Genomic DNA, 19,932 nt, shown 5'->3' on the forward strand with positions numbered 1-19,932 from the left:
TTGGCAAGGCAGTTAAAAGGAGAACAAGCAAAACGAGCCATTTACAAGATAAAATCCAAATCTGGCCTGATGCTTACGGACTTAAAGGATATTAACAAATGACTTAGTGAGTTCTATTCAGAAATTTACACCTCCAAATCAACAGCTACACGGGAAGATTTTGATAAGTTTTTTGATCTGTTTCACTTGCCACAATTAGATGCAGCTTTCGGGGAGAATTTGGATTTGGATTTTTCACTATCTGAGTTACAGGATGCCATCAAAGCATTTCTCACTGGTAAGGCAGCTGGACCAGACGGATTCGGGCCAGAGTTCTACAAAGCCTTCCGAGATGTCCTTACACCGACTTTGCTGAGAATGGTTCGGGATACCTTTAAAAACAAGAGGCTCCCACCCTCTCTCTCTGAAGCAAACATCTGTGTTTTATTAAAAGAAGATAAAGACGAAGCAGACCCTGGAAACTATAGGCCCATTGCACTACTAAACTACGATCTGAAAATAATTACCGAAGTGTTAGCAAATCGCTTCGGTAAGCACATAGCAAATATCATTCACCTGGACCAAGCAGAATTTATCCCGAGCAGGTACTCCTTCTGTAATGTCCGCAAAATTCTCAATATTTTGTATGCCGATTATGGGAAAGATGATAGAGCTGCTGTACTGTCTCTAGATGCCCACAAGGCATTCAATATGATAGAGTGGCCCTATCTAATTGCAACAATCAAGAAGTTTGGATTCAGGGACACTTTTATAGAATGGGTCAAAATATTATATACTAAACCAAAATCCTTCATTCTCACAAATGAGGATAAGTCCAATCCGTTCTCCCTGCAATGTGGTGTTCGCCAAGGGAATCCATTGTACCCCCTGCTATTTATCATAGCGCTGGAGCCCCTGGCAATTGGCATTAGGGGGCACACACACATTAAAGGTATCAAGTTGGGCAATATTGAGACCCGTGTGACTCTGTACGCAGACGACCTCCTTGTCTGTCTAGCCAATCCAGCGGTCTCTATTCCCATCCTACTAGAATATATAAGTTCCTTCGGGAGTATTTCTGGCTATACCATAAATTGGGGAAAGAGCGAATTCATGCCCTTAGTGGATCAATTTGCTGAAGACTTCCTGAAAAAGTTGCCTTTTAGAGTAAGTTTCACCTACTTGGGGATTAAACTGACTAAGAACCCAAAGCTTCTTTTCAAATTTAACTTTATAGAATCATTAGGAAAACTCAGCACAAATATCGAGTCCTGGAGGATACTGCCCTTATCCATGATTGGATGGGTAAATGCGATTAAAATGGTGAGCCTACCCAGGTTTCTATATCTTCTTCAAAGCCTGCCTATATACTTAAATGCATCCTTTTTTAAGAAACTTGACTCTATCATATTGCCCTTTATGTGGGGCTACAAATCACACAAGATATCTAAGGCTCACCTACACAAACCTCTTAAGAAGGGCGGTCTTGGTCTGCCAATTTTCAAACATTACTACTGGGCAGCTCGCTCCAGGGCTCTTACATACTGGAAATGTGGATGTGCTGAGACCCAAGAAAAACCTTCATGGCTACAGCTGGAAGCCTCTGTTGTTAAATATTCTTCACTTCCTGCTCTTCTGCTTTCCACTTACGCTTCAACAGACAAGCTAATCCAACAAAACTTTACCTTAAGGAATTCTTTACAAATATTAAATCAGATAAAAGTGGCTCACCAAACTCCCAGTGTTTCCATACACGCTCCCATTTGTCAAAATCACTCATTCAAACCTGGACAGTTAGACGGGGTGTTTGCAGTCTGGAGAGAGAGGGGTATCAAAACTTTCTTAGATCTGTACATCGACGGCCAATTTGCATCATTCACACAATTAAGCACTAAGTTCAACCTTCCAAATTCACATTTTTTTTGCTATCTCCAAGTCAGACACTACGTTAAGGAAAAATGCCCACACTTTGAGCCTACTTCCACCACCCATCCCTTTCTTGAAAACCTCTTGCTCCCTCCAGACTCCAAACAGTTAACATCAAAATTTGTGAATTGCTTTACTCCTTTGGTTTCTGCAGATTTTATTAGGGAAGCCTGGGCCAGGGACTTGAACTCAGAGATATCAGCGGAACTTTGGGAGGAGGCAATGTCCCGGGTTCACTGTTGTATTAATTTATGCTACAGGTTAATCCAGTACAATGTGATGCATAGATTGCATTATTCAAAAACAAAACTGAATCTCATCTTCCCATCTGTGTCTCCTGAATGCGATAAGTGCCGCTCTGCTGAGGGCTCACTAGCACATCTTTTCTGGTTTTGCCCTACATTATACAACTTTTGAGTGGCTCTCAAAAGTCTATTCTAGAGACATGCAGCCCAATCACGACCTCGCCATTTTTGGATGCTCTGCAGAGACTCTTGAGTTGCTGCACGACATGCAGATTGCTCTGCATGTAGGAATGGTGGTGGCTGAGAAACTTATTCTTCTGACCTGGAAGTCTACTACTGCACCCACCTTCGCACACTGGCTCAAGAAGATGGTGTCTATTATACAAACGGAAAGACTGTGTCTGCACAAACCCAATACACAGAATATATTTGAGAGAATATGGGGACCCTTATTGGCTCAGTGTCATATTACCTCACATTTATAGTGACCTTGACCTGTCTCATCTCATGAGTGGGTGTGGTGCCTAACTGGATTTCTTTATTCATTTACTTTACATTGCTTCCGTGATGTCACTATTGTGTCAACTCTTTTTCTGGAAGTTTGTTTCTGTAATCTTGTAAATTGTCTGGCAGCCTTTTTGTTGCTGTGTTTGGTTTGTTTTGTCTGTGCTCCACCTGGAGCTGTATTTCCTTTGTATTGTTTTGTACGTTTTCAATATATTTTGTCTTTGTAAAACTGAAAATTGCAAATAAAGTATTTAAAAAAAGAAATGGCAGTTAACAGGAGCGGTGGAGGTCAAGTTGAGGTCTGGAAGACCAAGAAAACTTTCTGAGAGAACTGCTCGTAGGATTGCTAGAAAGGCAAATCAAAACCCCTGTTTGACTGCAAAAGACCTTTAGGAAGATTTAGCAGACTCTGGAGTGGTGATGCACTGTTCTACTGTGCAGCGACACCTGCACAAATATGGAAGAGTCATCATAAGAAAACCTTTCCTGCGTCCTCACCACAAAATTCAGTGTCAGAATTTTGCAAAGGATCATCTAAATAAGCCTGATGCATTTTGGAAACAAGTCCTGTGGACTGATGAAGTTAAAATAGAACTTTTTGGCTGCAATGAGCAAAGGTATGTTTGGAGAACAAAGGGTGCAGAATTTCATGAAAAGAACACCTCTGCAACTGTTAAATACGGGGGTGGAATCGATAATGCTTTGCGCTTGTGTTGCAGCCAGTGGCACGGGGAACATTTCACTGGTAGAGGGAAGAATTAATTCAAATACCAGCAAATTCTGGAAGCAAACATCACACCATCTGTCAAAAGACTGAAGGTGAAATGAGGATGGCTTCTACGACAGGATAGTGATCCTAAACACACCTCAAAATCCACAATGGACTACCTCAAGAGGTGCAAGCTGAAGGTTTTGCCATGGCCCTCACATCCCCTGACCTAAACATCATCAAAAGTCTGTAGATAGCCCTCAAAAGAGCAGTGCGTGCAAGGCGGCCCAAGAACCTCACAGAACTGGAAGCCTCTTGCAAGGAAGAATTGGCAAAAATCCCCCAAATAAGAATTGAAAGACTCTTAGCTGGCTACAGAAAGAGTTTACAAGCTGTGATACTTGCCAAAGGGGATGTTACTAAGTACTGACCATGCAGGGTGCTCAAACTTTTGCTTCGTGCCCTTTTCCTTTTTTGTTATTTTGAAACTGTAAAAGATGGAAATAAAAAAGTAATCTTGCTTAAAATAGTAAAGAAATGTGTCATCTTTAACTTTATGCCTTTTGGAAATCAGGTCATCTTTTACTCGCTTAGCTATTCACAGTAACAGAAATTTTGACTGGGGTGCCCAAACTTTTGCATGCCATTGTATTCAATATTCCAACGATGTCCTGGACTAATGTAACTGAAATGTTTTTTTTTAATATATTGCTTTATTTAACTAGTATCCTGCTTTTACTAACCTGTACTTGGTGCAGTTCAAGAATAATATATTGACTGGAAAGCACCTTCAGTTTGTGCAAAAGTTTTTATAAATACAACTTCTCTTATTTTAGTACAGTTTGTAGTTCTTATGAGCAAAAGCTACACTTGGATCCTTCCTGCAGTGACACAGATACCCAACATCGCAAGAGGAAGCGAAGTGGCAGCCGTGACAATGCAAACTTAACTTTGGAACAGAGGTGGGGCTAACTAACTTTGCCTTTCAGAATGAGATACATGTTATTAGATCACAGAAACTAGTCTAAAATCTTCCTGTTTGCTTGCTTTCTGGTAAAATGGCAGTGCACTTGGATGCACCGGTCTCTCAGCCAACCAAAGGTGTTTTTCTTTCCTGTTTTTTAATGTCTTTTTTACAATTGCAAGACAATGTGGGACTCCAGGAACTTTGGGTACTGAAGGTCTACCCCATCAGTGAGCTGCATGTTGGCAGAGGAGCTGGACCGTGTAGACCGTGTTGCTGCCTGCTACAGGAAGGCATTGGAATTGGTGGGTGAAGTGTAACCGGGAGGTGATTGTTTTGGGCGTTTCTCTTGTGATCGCAAGACTTTGTTCGACTTTGACAACGTAAGATGCCACAGGCCTATTTCCCTTGTTTCCTGGAGTGACAGACGGCAGGGGAGCTGTGTGGCCTTGGTTGTAGTGAGGACTGGGACTCAAGCCATGGGCTTGACTGCTGCTGTGCAAGAGAGGAGACATTGGAGCTGGTGTGGGATGGCGGCCATGCTTAGTTAGGGGCTGGCCTTTCCTGTCAGTGCTGCTCTCCAGTGTTTGATAGGTAGAATGACAAGCTGGATTACGTGTATGTGTTCATCTGCAGACTGCCAGGAAATGCACCATTAACTTATGGGTCATGTTACTCGGGGACTTGGGCTATATATAATTTTTTTGTGTGTGACTGTATGTGTACTCATTATCTTGAATGTGTTGTGCTGTGTATGGTTTGCTCTTGGCCCCTGTGGAATGCTCTTTCGTTCAGATGTATTCATGTATTGTTGAATGATAATTAAAGTTTGATTTTATTTTTGAAGGTTTGATACAAACATTTCTGACAGTGAGCACTCCAGCAGGCACTACTTTGTGTCTATAGGTCTTAAAATTATATAAACTTAGTAAATAGCTTTAGTGGGGGAAGAAATTCTCCCCATTAATTTGCGATCTGCACGAAAACATTGTAGAGCCTTGCATCCTTGTCTGTTTTGTTCTAGTGCAAACATACCCATCCTCACTCATGTATTAGGTCGAGTCGGTGTTGACTGAAGACCAGTCCTCTTTCAGTGAAGAAGATTGACATTAACCATGGAAATGCTCCTTAAATGCACCCATTTTTCCGACATCTTACTGCTGTTTGACAGAATGTATAGTGACTTCAGAAACATCTGTGATCATTTAGACATTCCTCAAAATTGTTATCAAAGATACAATTTCCGTTGATCAGAAACCTTCCTTGAATTTGTCTTAAATGCATTCTTAGTTTAGTTTTATTTGTTTTATTTAAATATAAATCAGATTTGTTTTCTTCCCATCAGTTATGTGTTCCAGGATGTACATTTACATGAAGGATATAGTACTTTAACCGATCCTCAGAAATTAGCAAATTTGCCACATAAAATTTAAATTTCTTGCTCTTATTCTTTTGTAATGGTTGAGAAAAAGTTCTTGTGCCCTATTGGTCATTTGGTGATGTCTGTCTTTTCCTGTGTATCAAGTTGAAGATAATCTATCACTTGTCAACCCAAAGAAATCTTCTGGACAATGAGCCATTGCCAAGGTGTAAGTCTGTCTTACTCTGTGCAAAGGTGCACTCACTGATCTCTGGTGACAAATAGCCCAAACACCCACGTCCGATGTGGCCTTCCTATTCAATACTTGGACTCACGTTTACCCACTATCTCCACGAGTCACCCTCTTAACATATTCACACTTCCATCTAACCCACAAGTGTTCTTAATCCCTCTAACCCAAACAAATAAGAACAGCTTCAGTGCCACAAATGTGCCCTTCACAGGGTCAGGTTGACAGTTACAATAAGTTCAAGAGATCTCACATCTGGATGTTGAGTAATTTTAAGTTTATCATCTGAGTTGAGACGATTTTCATGGTACATTTGCTAAATTGTATTATGATTGTGGTTTACACCTGTTTTACATCTATCCAGGCACCTCTTAATACAAACAAAATTCTCTCTTCTAGATCCAAGAAAAGCCACTCTGACCAACCTGAAGAGGCAGAGTCTGGGCAAAGCATTGGTGGGGGAGAGGAGCAGTGTAAGCTTCACCAGCAGGATGCCACATGCAAGAACCCAGAAAAGGATTTCAGTAAACAAACACCTGTATCTCCAGAAAGCAATATGAAGCAATTGCAAGAAAGTAGTGTTGTTGGGTGTTCTGACGTGAGCGAGCAACAGGCTGAGCTGAAACAAAGGGGTTGGTTTCAGAATGAGTCCTTAGACTCCACTGTGTCTTCCCCTTGGAGTTTACAAGAGAGAGTTATCCCTGCTGGGAAGTGCCGGTGGGACTTCACAAAGATCAGATTCCCCAACATCGCGTTTGATTGTCCAGAGATTAAGCTGAATGCACCTGACCAATCCCTCCTACCACCAAATGTGGTCGCTCAAGCTTGGAGCTGGAAAAAATCTCGGATGTTTATGGATTTGTCCCGGCATAAGAAGAAGAAAATGAACAAGAACATGTGCAAAATTGACATCAATAAGAACAAGCAGAACAAACCGTATTCCAACTGGAAGGAATACAAGGAGATGCTCAGGATGAAAAATGCCCAGGGCAAGAAGTTGCCTGCCCATCTGTGGAAGGATAAGATAGAACCGCTTGTAAAGCTGAACCAAGTCAGCTCACTAGGTGGGTGACAGGACAATGGGTCATTCAGTAGTGCTGTGTTTGCACAACTGAGCTCTACACTGAGGGTGGTGATGGCAGATCATTTCTAACTTTTATGCACAATAATTGCCAGGCATAGATCATCAGCATGAGAGAGAGTAACATTCAATGGCTTTACACTAGCCAGGTCCCCACCAGAAACTCAACTGGAACAGATACAAAAATGGTTACAAGAGTATGTCAGAGGATAGATATCCTACACTGAGTAACTTGCCTGGTTGGGTAAAACTCCGAACTCCTATAGCCCTTTAATTCTTCCACCCGTCTCTTCCCAGCTTCTTACTTCATTTCCCCTACCCACCTTCCGCCTCACCTGGTTTCACCTATCACTTGCTAAACTATACTCTTCCTCCTACCCCCATTATCTTATTCTGGCTTCTTCCCCTCTCTTTTTCAGCCCTGATGAAGAGTCTCAGCCCTAAACATCCCCTCTATAGATGCTTGCTGAGTTCCTCTAGCATTTTCTGAGTGTCACTCAAATTTTCCAGCACCTGCAGAATACTTTTGTGTTCCCAACAATTTAAAAGTTCCACATTATCCAACATAAAGCAGTCTGCTTGCTTTACACCCCAAAACATTCATTCCCTGCACAACCAATGCACTGCATTCACTCACTTAGGCTATTCTGAGAGTATCTCAAAAAACTGTGAGCTCTATTACCAGGAAGGAGAAAGGCGGTTAGTGTACATGAACACCACTGTCTGTAAGCCCCTCTGCAAGTTGCACACCAACTAGAATTTGGGAATACGTTTATTTTCAAAAAAAAGGAATAGCGGTATTTAGTTTCAGTATCTGGGTGTTGCTGGCAAGGTCAGTGTTTATCCCCCATCCTAAATTGCCCTTGCAGGTACTGGTGAGTTGAGGCCTTGATTCACTGCAGTCCTTCCAGTGAAAGCATGTCTACCTTAAATATCGGGTAGGGAGTTCCAAGATTTTCCAAGAATCAGTAGTTGGGTTTAAATTTTGAAATACCCAACCCACCACACTGTAGGATTTCAAGAAGGTGGCTCAGCACCACCTTCTCAGGGACAGTTAGGGATGGGCAATAAAGCTGGCCTTCCATTGATATCAAGAGTTAGATTGCCTGACTTCAGCCCTTTTAATATTTGACCAGTTTATTTATCCTGCTGGGATGGATGGTGGGTTACACAAAATTACAAGGGGACAAGACTATTCCTTACAGAAGTTATATAACAAATAAGTGAGCGTATTGAATACTAACGCTCATAATACTTCATTAACATCAATCCTGATACCTGTAGGTCATGTTATCCAAATAGTTTTGAAAATGTTTGCAGTTTATACCATTTGCAATTTTGCCATCCTGTTTTCTACATTCCCTTCCTGAATCATTGATGCGGTTTTTGTGTTTGCTTTCCATTTTAACATCTTACAGATTCAGTGGATATTTACCACCTGGTGCATGATACCAACAAGCATTCAGTAAAGAATTCCTTGGTCACCACCACATGGCAATAACTGCCCTTTTGCCTCCTCTAGTCCAGCTACTGAGATCTCAAATCTCTCTGATTTACTTTTTCAATTTAGCATTCTGAATTGGACTTGGCTGAGTTCCTCCAGCATTTTATGTATGTTGCTCAGGATAATGTTAATGGAGCAGCAAGTGGAGGCATTCAAATAAAACGTTATCCATCGGCATTTAGTTTCACAGGAAATTGAGTTTAAAGTTATCCTGAGCAACATACACAAAATGCTGGAGGAACTCAGTAAATCAAGCAGCATCTATGGAGAGTTGACTTTTTGTGGGTTGAGATCCTTCATCCCTTCATAGTTGCTGCGTGACCTGGTGAGCTGCTCCTGCATTTTGTGTGTGTTGCTCAAGATTTGTGTTTAACATTATACTGAGCTTTTTTTTTATCGTCTTTTAAATTTTCTACTCTCATTGTCCTCATTTTTTGTACTGTTGCATTTGTTTATGTTTGAGGCCACCCATCTTGTTATTCTTTGCATTTCATTACCAAATCCTTTTGCTTTACACCATCAGCATCTTTGTGTATTTGGCCTGCCATTTTGCTGTTTGAAGAGATGTGATTAGGATAAAATCAGGCCCCATTATGTAAAATGGCAACAAGGAACTGCTCTACATTTAAACAGTGCATGAACAGTGTTCCGCTGCTTGAAACTCAATTCGATTTTTAACAACATGATGCCAGTCAGAAAAATGTTGCTGCAATCAAGTAGATTAAAGGGTTATCAGTCACAATTCATTTGTTATCACTCCTGTCTCTTTATGAACCTCGTGTCCCAATGTAAACTTAACCATGTCTCCAGGCAGGCGCTACATTTTGAAGGTTCAGAAGTTTGCTGCTTTTTAGAATGTGAACAAGGTTTTATTTATCCCCATTGGATAAATGTAAAAGATGTCATGGCACAATTCCAAAGAAATATTTGATGAACTTGTCAGTATACTAACATTTTTGAAATCAGATTATCAGACCCTAGCTGTTGATTGGATAGAAGGGATTTTGGAATGTCCCTAGGCAGTGAAAACCAGTAGATAAATGCATGTCATTCTTTTTGATCTACTATCTTCTTCTCACAAAGGAGAGATTCAACAAAGTATCTGCATCATGGAGTCCGCACATACCTTGGACAAAATACCTAGGTAAGTTGTCACTGAACACTACAGCTATGTACCTTCATTCTTGAGATTTATTGCATGTCATTGATGTGTTGATCAGTGATGCATCTACTGTTACCATTGGCAGAGCCAGACCAGCTTGGTGATTTTAACCGCCTAAGTAAGATTTGCCTCCAATATTGAGTATGACTATGGGCATCTTCCTTCCAGTTCATCCTTCTTGCTCAAACTGTTTGCCCTTGTCACTCAAGTTCTTCAAATTAACAACACACATCAAAGTTGCTGGTGAACGCAGCAGGCCAGGCAGCATCTGTAGGAAGAGGTGCAGTTGACGTTTCAGGCCAAGACCCTTCGTCAGGACTAACTGAAGGAAGAGTGAGTAAGGGATTTGAAAGTTGGAGGGGGAGGGGGAGATCCAAAATGATAGGAGAAGACAGGAGGGGGAGGGATAGAGCCAAGAGCTGGACAGGTGATAGGCAAAAGGGGATACGAGAGGATCATGGGACAGGAGGTCCGGGAAGAAAGACAAAGGGGGGGGGACCCAGAGGATGGGCAAGAGGTATATTCAGAGGGACAGAGGGAGAAAAAGGAGAGTGAGAGAAAGAATGTGTGCATAAAAATAAGTAACAGATGAGGTACAAGGGGGAGGTGGGGCCTTAGCGGAAGTTAGAGAAGTCAATGTTCATGCCATCAGGTTGGAGGCTACCCAGACGGAATATAAGGTGTTGTTCCTCCAACCTGAGTGTGGCTTCATCTTTACAGTAGAGGAGGCCATGGATAGACATGTCAGAATGGGAATGGGATGTGGAATTAAAATATGTGGCCACTGGGAGATCCTGCTTTCTCTGGCGGACAGAGCGTAGATGTTCAGTAAAGCGGTCCCCCAGTCTGTGTCGGGTCTCGCCAATATATAAAAGGCCACATCGGGAGCACCGGACGCAGTATATCACCCCAGTCGACTCACAGGTGAACATCTTTGCTGAACATCTACACTCTGTCCGCCAGAGCTTTGCTGAACATCTACGCTCTGTCCGCCAGAGAAAGCAGGATCTCCCAGTGGCCACACATTTTAATTCCACATCCCATTCCCATTCTGACATGTCTATCCACGGCCTCCTCTACTGTAAAGATGAAGCCACACTCAGGTTGGAGGAACAACACCTTATATTCCGTCTGGGTAGCCTCCAACCTGATGGCATGAACATCGACTTCTCTAACTTCCGCTAAGGCCCCACCTCCCCCTCGTACCCCATCTGTTACTTATTTTTATGCACACATTCTTTCTCTCACTCTCCTTTTTCTCCCTCTGTCCCTCTGAATATACCTCTTGCCCATCCTCTGGGTTCCCCCCCCCCGTCTTTCTTCCCGGACCTCCTGTCCCATGATCCTCTCATATCCCTTTTGCCAATCACCTGTCCAGCTCTTGGCTCCATCCCTCCCCCTCCTGTCTTCTCCTATCATTTTGGATCTTCCCCTCCCCTCCCACTTTCAAATCCCTTACTCACTCTTCCTTCAGTTAGTCCTGACGAAGGGTCTCGGCCTGAAACGTCGACTGCACCTCTTCCTATAGATGCTGCCTGGCCTGCTGCGTTCACCAGCAACTTTGATGTGTGTTGCTTGAATTTCCAGCATCTGCAGAATTCCTGTTGTTTTTCTTCAAATTAACCACTGTTTTTAGTTGAATAAAGCCTTTGGCAAATTTGTTCAATTTGTAATATGATGAACTCCATATATTCCCCATGATTTTAAAACGTCCCTGTTTCCATGTTCTAACGTACCCTCTTCTCCACTGCTACATATCTATGCAGTGCCTTTATGGATGATGTGCCACCCTTCTCAATAACCTTCAGCTTGTCTACCACTTTGCCATTTGCCTCCTTTCTCGCTAAGCTGTTCATCTAAGGCTCCAGTCTTCTAGCCTACTAAAGCTTCAAACTTAATACTTCCTCTTTATAAGATCTCTATACTCTATCCCCGAATCTGTGTTACCTCTTCTAGGCCTAAAACCTGTTCCTGTGCTTTGTTCTACTGTCTATCTCTTTGTATCTATGTACTTTCCTCGATCATTGACAACTCTGTCTTCAGCCACTATAGCTCCAGATTTCCCCATTTCTATTCTCTTGTTTATCTGTCGTCTATTTTAAGGCCCTTTCTACAACTCAGACCTTTTAAGTAATCAGGTGACATTTTGCCAGAAAGTTCCATGGAAAAGGATCAGTGATAATCTGTGCTGCACAAGGAGGTTAACTGGAGGTACTGTCGAGGAGGACAAAGCTATAGCTTGAACTGCTCCACCTAAGTGATGTGTATGCCGTGGGATGAAGGAAGGAAACAATCTTCTTATGACAAAGGAAAAGGCCATTCAACCCACTGGGACCATGCCAGCTCTCAAAAGAGCAATTATATCAATCTCATTCAGCAATGCCTTGCAGTAGAGTATTCAGCTATAACTCTTTTTGGGTAGAAAATTAAAATGCAGCTTGACACAAGCTTGGATGCTCATAAATTTGTAAGTTAACAAATCTCACGTCACATGCCAGTGATTCTGATTCTGAATTTCCATGTTTAATATGACTGGACACAAAAGGCATTTGCAGAGAAGCTGAAGAAAAGATTTGCTGTGCTGCTGAGCATTGATCGAGAACAGAGGCCCCATATTTCTTAGAAAATTAGTAGGAAATCATCCTGATCTGGAAGAAAATGTTGACCTGGGCTAACATGGTACGGCTTGACCTGACCAGAATCCAAATACTCTTTAATATTGCTGTCCATTGCAACTGGTCACAGAAGCCGTGGCTCAGTGGTAGCATTTGTCCAGTGAGTCAAAGTGTTGTGGTGCGAGTCCCACCTCAGTGACTTTACGGCTGACAGTCACAATGCAATAGAGTGAATGCTGCGTCATTGGCAGTGCCAACCTTTAGATGATGTGGTAATTGAAACCTCCAGCTGCTCTTGCAGGCGAATGTAACAAATTTAGTGCATATTTGAAGAAGAGTAGTGAGTTCTCCCGGTATTTATCCCCAGTCTATATCAATAAAACATCTGCTGTGCCTTTCTGTTGCTATTAACCTAGCTCATAAGATTGACTATATATCAAAAATTCTTAGTGAAATCATAAAAAAGTATTACCTGTGTATGGTTTGCCTTTAAATAGAAAACTGTGAAAACTTTCCTTCTGAATGCTTATGGAAATGTGAGGAAGAAAAAAAAATCATTTTAGACCATATTACTGCATGCTTTCAGGATAGTGACTTACCTGTTTTGCAAGCAGCTCTCTCGAAGTGGCCAAAAATGACTAGTGATGGCCTCATTTAGCAAATGGTGTGTGCTGTACCTTTTCTATTTGATGAATGTGAGATTTTGTTTTGCAATTGTGCTGTCCAGGTTGCAAGAAATCTCTGAAAGCATCAGGATTTCCTTTGATGTGTACCAAGCTGATACTGTGGCAAAATTCCGCAAAACCAATCCTGGGAAACCCTTTTCAAGAATGTGTGTTTGCAGGTATTGTGTTTAAATATTTGGATGCACAGTTGAGGTACTTTAGAATTGTTTTTTTGAAAGGTATAGAAATGTCTTTTAAATTGTGTTAAAGGTGATTGAAAACATCAACAAGCACATAGACTCAGTGGCCACTGTATCCGAGTGGAACCTGGTAAGGTCTTCTGCTGCTGTAGGCGATCCACTTTAGGGTTTGACATGTTGTGTATGTAGAGATGCTCTTTTGCACACCACTGTTGTAATGTGTGGTTATTTGAATTACTGCTGTCTTCCTGTCAGCTTGAACTCTGGCCATTCTCCTCTAACTTCTCCCATTAACAAGGCATTTCGCTCATAGAACTGCCACTTGCTGAATATTTATTTTGTTTCTCGCACCATTATCTGTACACTCTAGAAACTGTTGTGTGAAAGTCCCAGGAGATAATCAAACTACTTCGTCTGGCACCAACAATCATTCCCAGCCAAAGTTACTTGGATAACGTTTCTTCTCAATGCTGGCGTTTGGTCTGAACAGCAATTGAATCTCTTAACCACATCTGTGTGCTTTTATGCAACATGATTAGTTTATTAGATGTTTGCATTAACGAGCAGGTGTATAGATGTACCTAGTGAAGTTGCCACTGAGGGTAGATTAAATTGGTCACTAATTAGCATGTGCCATTCTTATCCTGCACCCACCCCTTTTGTGGTACAGTGATTTCATAATAGTTAGTAGCCTTTCTCTTTTGCATTCTTATGGTAAAATTATGCAGCCCACAGGAAGTTTCATATTGGATTATAAGTTACATTAAGCCATTATTAAAAGTAAAGGTAAGTTCGTTTAGGGTGCATTCTAGTTGACGTCTGTTATCAAATTTACAACTTGTCCAGACTTCTGCTCTCTGTCACCATGATTCAGCGAAGTTTCACATTCCTCCTTATGAATCAGCACTTAGTATTTAATGTAATTTTCAGGCATGCTAGTATTGAAAGCCTACTTTAACAGCCAAACTGTACTTGTCTCTGACTGAAGGTTGCGTAGAGCACTGCCAGCTTTGTCTCCCTTGTGATTTCTGTGGCTATGCATTGGATCACATGAGTCTGCCTTGCCCCTGGCGCTGGCAGTGGAGCACTGACCTACAAAGGTGAAGGGCTGCATGTACATAGCTTTACTGTGGTCATCCATTGGAATGAAGTCATTGATCTTGAGTAAAAGGAAAAATTCCTTTTCATAAGTTTCTAATATTTCATTTTTATTACTTGAGATCACTGTTATTTCCATGAGTACCAGAGATACTTAAAATACAATACAAAGGCTTTACGTTGCACTTAGCGGGCAAAAGGTTGCCCAGGCAATGCAACAGTAATGCCTTAGTATTTGCCAGCTGAGGTTTGGGCACTGCTTGTGCTCTTCCTGCTGTCTGGGTAAGTTTGGGTAAGGATGTCTGAATAGAGGCAATACGTATGGATGGTAGGGCAGGTCCTCATAACTTGTGATGAAGTTGAATCCTAAACAAAAATATATCTAGAACCTATAATTTGATGATCATCAGAGATTCATGCTGACCTGATCGAGATCAAGCCTGCTCATGGCCAGTTGTATCTCAGCCTCCAAACAAATTTATTACAAATTTCTGGCTATTCTGTTTTGAAGAATAAATGATTTCCCCTTTTTGATTCCATAGAATTGGGTAAAAGACTGTACAAGAATATACCATCAGGAATGTCACACCTTTAGAGATGTTCTTTATTATTGTCTATTGAAACCTTAACTCAATGGTAGCACATGGTACAACTTGGGGGACTTGTAACCTAAGTCAGAAGTCCCAGCTCAGTGACCTTAGTGCTGACATTCACAATGCAATACTGAGGAAGTTGCATTGTTGGAGGTACAGGCTTTTATATGAGTCAATAATCAAAACCTCCAGCTGATCTTGCAGGTGAATATATAACAAATTCAGTGCATTGTTTTGAAGAAGAGTAGGGAGTTCTTCCAGTATTTTTCCTCCAGCCTACACCAGTAAGACATCTGCAGATCTGCTTTTGCTGTTAACCGCGCTCATAAGAGTAACTATCTGAAGTTCTTACAGTGAAATCATAAAATGTATTATTCCTTCATATGTAAAAACCTTGCTTTAGAATATGGAAAGATAAGTAAGAAAAAAATAAGCCTTTTAGCCCACTTTACTGTCTGCCTCTATGTTCTTTATCTATATTATCTAGTGTTTTTGATCAGAGTATGGAGCTTGTTTTACTGGACCAAGAGTGTGAACATACAAACTGCTTCTTTCTCTTGATGTTATAGCTATATCACAATAGGAACTTTCTTTGTCATGATTTCATGAAGCTTCATGTCCTTGCTTAGTATAAATTCTATGTACGCTGGTAGCAGGATCGTAGGCTCAAATCAATCTGGAGATTTGACCATAAAGTCACCAGGTGTTAAGGTTTTTTTTTGTACTGAGTTTCTTTCTGTCTTTTCAGCTAACCCTAAAAGATCCTGTGGTATTATTTTGAAGAGCAAGAAAATTAATCTAGTATACTGGACAGTATCTATTGTCCAAGCAATCACATTGAAGCAGATAGTTGTCATGCTGCAGTTTAGTGAGAGATGCAGATCTGGCTGCTTTATTTCCCATATTTATAAACAGTGATTGTACCTCATAAATGTTTAATAGGTTACAGTACTTTTGGGCTTCCTGAGTCAGTGGAAGTTGTACTGTAGGTACAGGAATGTTTTTCCTAATGTTTTCTCCTTTGACCTGTTCTTTCTGCAGCTTCGATGGGCCAGTGCCAGACTTGCGTGTGATGAAGAAGCTAGCTTTTCAAAGTGGTGAAGTTCCTGTCGTGTTTGCCGTGGTGGATAATGGAGATATTTCTTTCTACACCTTCAAGGAATTTAAATTACCAGTCGATATTTCTCATTGATTCTGTTGGAAACTTGGATTGTTTTATAACAACACACTCTTGGAGTTTCCTTGTGTCTTTAGAGTTAGGAGGTATTGCTTAAATGTCACAGAGATCTGTTGATCTGCCAACAACATGGTGGAGTAGGCTAATTGAGTAATATTGTAGTTGAAGTTGCAACCACTTGTAAAGGAGCTTTCCAAATAAAATTTATTTTTCCGATTCAGGCAAACAACCTAGATTGAACGAAGTACCTTAGTTTTAAAAAGTCTTAAGTTCTCCATAGTATTTCTGGTGAAAGATGCATAGAATTATCCTGATCAAAATTCTGTTTGTACCAACAAACAGCCAATTGAGCTTTGAAGTTGGCTGCCCTGAGAGAAACCAGCAAAATCTGAGATTAAAGTGGTTTGTTTTAAATCAAGGTGTAATATTTCTGTAACAGTATCAGCCTGCTTCATATAGTACACTCCATTAATCAGGTGTACTCAGAACTTTATGCAGGCTAAACCAGCAGATTTGTTACCAGACTAAAAGATTTATTGATACTCCAGTACTCTTCAAATTCACTTACAATGCAATTCAGATTCTAAACAAAACAACATTACGTTGTAAAGCAGTACAAGGGAACATGGAAAAGAGAACAAGGTAAATATTAAAGTAGGGCAGCCAACAGAACTAGGTGAATTTACAGTGAGTGCATGGGGCTGGAGTGTTGACATTTTGAATGGTCAGTTGCAGATGAGCAGAATTTTACTCCATTAGTATTGACTTCCTTTCTCATCAAGAAAAAGATAACCACACTGTGTCAAGTTGCCCTGCATGTTGCAGGATTTTCTAAGAAAAATCGTAGTGATATTTTTATAGCATTAGCATATTTTGGTTTTAGATTTGGAACGACTTTAATTACAGGGAACTGAGGGTGGTTTAATGTTGTATTATGTACCCCTTAAAATGATACTGCAGGGTTGGACTGGGGAGAAAAAGATCTTAAGAATTAGCAGAATTAGGCCATTCAGCATCTCCCATCCCTCTCAACCCCATTGTCTTGCCTTCTCTCAATAATCTTTAATGCCCTTTCTAATCAAGATATCCAATGACTCTGTGGCAATGAATTTCAGGAATTTATCAGCCTTTGGCTCAATAAATTGCTCATCTCTGTTTTAAAGAGGTACCTTCTCTTCTGGAAGGAAAAAGGAGGCGGGAATGGTTGGAGATTTAGCAATACTTTTGGCCTAAACAATAAAATTTCATAGATGAGACATTCTGTGATTCCAAAACAAAACAAATAACAATTGGTACTTGTAGTTTTCAAAAACAATTTAAAATAGAAAAAAAACCTGAAGGAAAACAACAATAATCACTGCATTCCCTGATGCTGGAAATCCAAAGTAACATAAAATGCTGGAGGAACTCGGCAAGTCAGGCAGTATCTATGGAAAGGAATAAACAGCTGATGTTTTAGGCTGAGACCCTTTATCAGGTTAAAAACAATAATGTAACTTTATAGTTATTAGCACTCAGTTTGTTAAAGTCAAGAGGTTTTATAATTGTTGAATGAATGTTCTTGTATAACAATGCATATGTCACTGCAAATTTACACACACTGCATTCGGATTGGGAAGATTGTTTTATAGAGTTTTATGCCTCAATCTCATTTTCCTTCATGAATTTGTTTCATTTTTTTTACATGTTGGTCATCAGATTGTTACGAATTAACAGACCCTTTTCAAAGCTATTTTTTTTGTATACTGTGTTTTTGTTAAAAGCCGGATGTAATGGTATGATGAATGTATCGATAAATGGTTCTGCAATAATACGGGCTTCAGCCCTGATAATAGAAGAATTTTTGTTGGTAAAGAACCAGTAGATTTCCTCCTCATCATTATTAACAGTCGAAATTCTCTCTACTGCCAGAGTTGCTCAATAGAAGCAGCTTGCCCTTGAGTGGAAATTTTGAAGTCCTACTCTTGGGAAGTATTTCTAGGCAACAATCCAGTGTAGTATTGAGTGAGTGCTGCAATGTGAGGGGTGTTAGCTTTTGTATGGGTTGTAAAACCAAATGAATGGAGAATACAAGTAATCCCAAGGCATTGGAGAGAAATCAATGAACTTCTCAAAACAATGTCTTGACTATTATTACTAATACAGACTATTGCTGCTCATAAGAATTTGCTATGCAAATTAGGTGTTTGATGAAAAATTGTGACTTGAAACCCTTTTCCCTCCACAGATGCTGCCTGACCTACTGAGTTCCAGCATTTGTTTTTGCTCCCGGTTCCAGGATCTACAGTTTGCTACCGATGATAATACCCATTGGGCTCTAAATTATTTGGGTTGGCTGTTTGGTTGATCACCAAGCTTGGCAAAATGTTTGCAGATGTTCCAGCTCCAATTGAGAAGCCATCATCAGTGCACAGTTGAGGGTGTTATTGCCTCAGAATGCAGGCTGATATACTCAGATCCGAATGGATATTGATTCAATATCGTGATCTGGTTGGCTGGTTCAAAATACTGAACAGTAGTTGAAGATTCATGATGTCTAATCAATATCCATTCAGATCCTGGGAAGTATATAAGCTGGCATTCTGAAGAGCAAACACTCGTGACTGTGCTTCTCGATTGGAGCTGAAACGTCTGCAAACATTTTGCCACGCTGGGCAATCAACCTAACTTCCAAGTAATTAGAAGTTAACAAGTTAGCCCCTCAAGTCTACTTGGCAGTTTGATTGTGATTGATCTTGCCTTGGCTAAATCTATCTGGTCTTAGGCAGATAAAGACTCAAACATTTTCCAAAGATTATTTTAAAATTTTATAACTAAGATTCTTGGACTTTTTTTGTATCAGTGTTTGATTCTGGAATACAGTACATGATCCTGAAATTCATTTATTTGTAAAAATAGAATTAAAACAATCTGCAACATTCTGACATCTAGTGTGAGGATCTTAAAGGCAACAGTGAGCATCTTACTACAAATAATGGTTTTGTTACTTGTCTTGATAATGCAAAATATATATAAAGAAAAATAAAGTTGGAACATGAACATCTCTTATTACATTCCTTTTTTCAATAATGAATTGAAATAAAGATTTCAAAGAAGTATGCTTGTACTAATTTGCATCATTAAGGTCTTTAGCAGTCTCAACAATCAAAGTCAAGCAGGGGGCAGTTTAAGCAATGCAAAAATGGTTATTTACTACATTGTTTTTGTGACAGTTGATTGATTAGTCTTTGTATTAGGAATGAAGAGAATAACAGCAAAACTTGTTTTGATTAATAGAATTTTACTTAAAACCTGAGGAGGATGAGGAAAGGAAAAGCTGGTACCTCAGCAGGTGATGCAGCTCCAGTGAAGAGAGAATAGATGTTACTATTTTGGATGAGGTTCCTTATACCATTTGTTCTGACCTGATTACTAGAATCAGTATATACAGTTAACACAGTGGTGAGTGTAAAGCCTGGCTTTGATACCACCTGGTCTTGCAGGCATGCTTTTCACTAGTCACCAACTTTCATCATTTGCCATTCTAAACTTTATAAACTTTGCTTTTTAGAAATAAACTTTGAGTATTTTTAAAAAGAATCACAGCGTTTTTGGAAACATTGCCTAAATGAAAAAAGGTGACTGCTCCTTTGACACAAGAAAATCTGCAGATGCTGGAAATCCAAGCAATCCACACAAAATGCTGAAGGAGCTCAGCAAGCCAAGCAGCATTTATGGAAGAGTAATGAGTCGATATTTCAAGCCAAGACCTGTAATCAGGACTACAGTCTCCCCATCTTGTCTTTTATCCTTATTCCCTTTCTTTTCCTTCATCTTTCTTACACTTGCCACTGTCAAGTCCAGCCCCATTCATAAGATACAGGAGTAGAATTAAGCTATTCTGCCCATTAGGTTTGC

At 40.4% G+C, this 19,932-nt stretch overlaps 1 protein-coding gene across 2 annotated transcripts in view; it reads left to right on the forward strand.

The window, feature by feature from the left end:
• tsen54 (TSEN54 tRNA splicing endonuclease subunit) overlaps positions 1-19,374 on the forward strand; it is a 45,426-nt gene extending 26,052 nt beyond the window's left edge. Inside the window, exons 7-11 of one of the 2 annotated variants that reach the window (XM_072242102.1) lie at positions 4,203-4,328; positions 6,340-7,004; positions 9,609-9,669; positions 13,030-13,146; positions 15,900-19,374. In XM_072242102.1, the coding sequence (XP_072098203.1) occupies positions 4,203-4,328; positions 6,340-7,004; positions 9,609-9,669; positions 13,030-13,146; positions 15,900-16,050 (1,120 nt within the window). In that variant the 3' untranslated portion in view covers positions 16,051-19,374. The remainder of the gene's footprint in view (positions 1-4,202; positions 4,329-6,339; positions 7,005-9,608; positions 9,670-13,029; positions 13,147-15,899) is intronic. The other variant, XM_072242103.1, reaches the window with a different exon arrangement.
• Positions 19,375-19,932: the final 558 nt, after the last annotated feature.

Source organism: Mobula birostris, chromosome 24 (assembly GCF_030028105.1).
Source record: "Mobula birostris isolate sMobBir1 chromosome 24, sMobBir1.hap1, whole genome shotgun sequence".
Lineage (NCBI taxonomy): Eukaryota > Metazoa > Chordata > Chondrichthyes > Myliobatiformes > Myliobatidae > Mobula > Mobula birostris.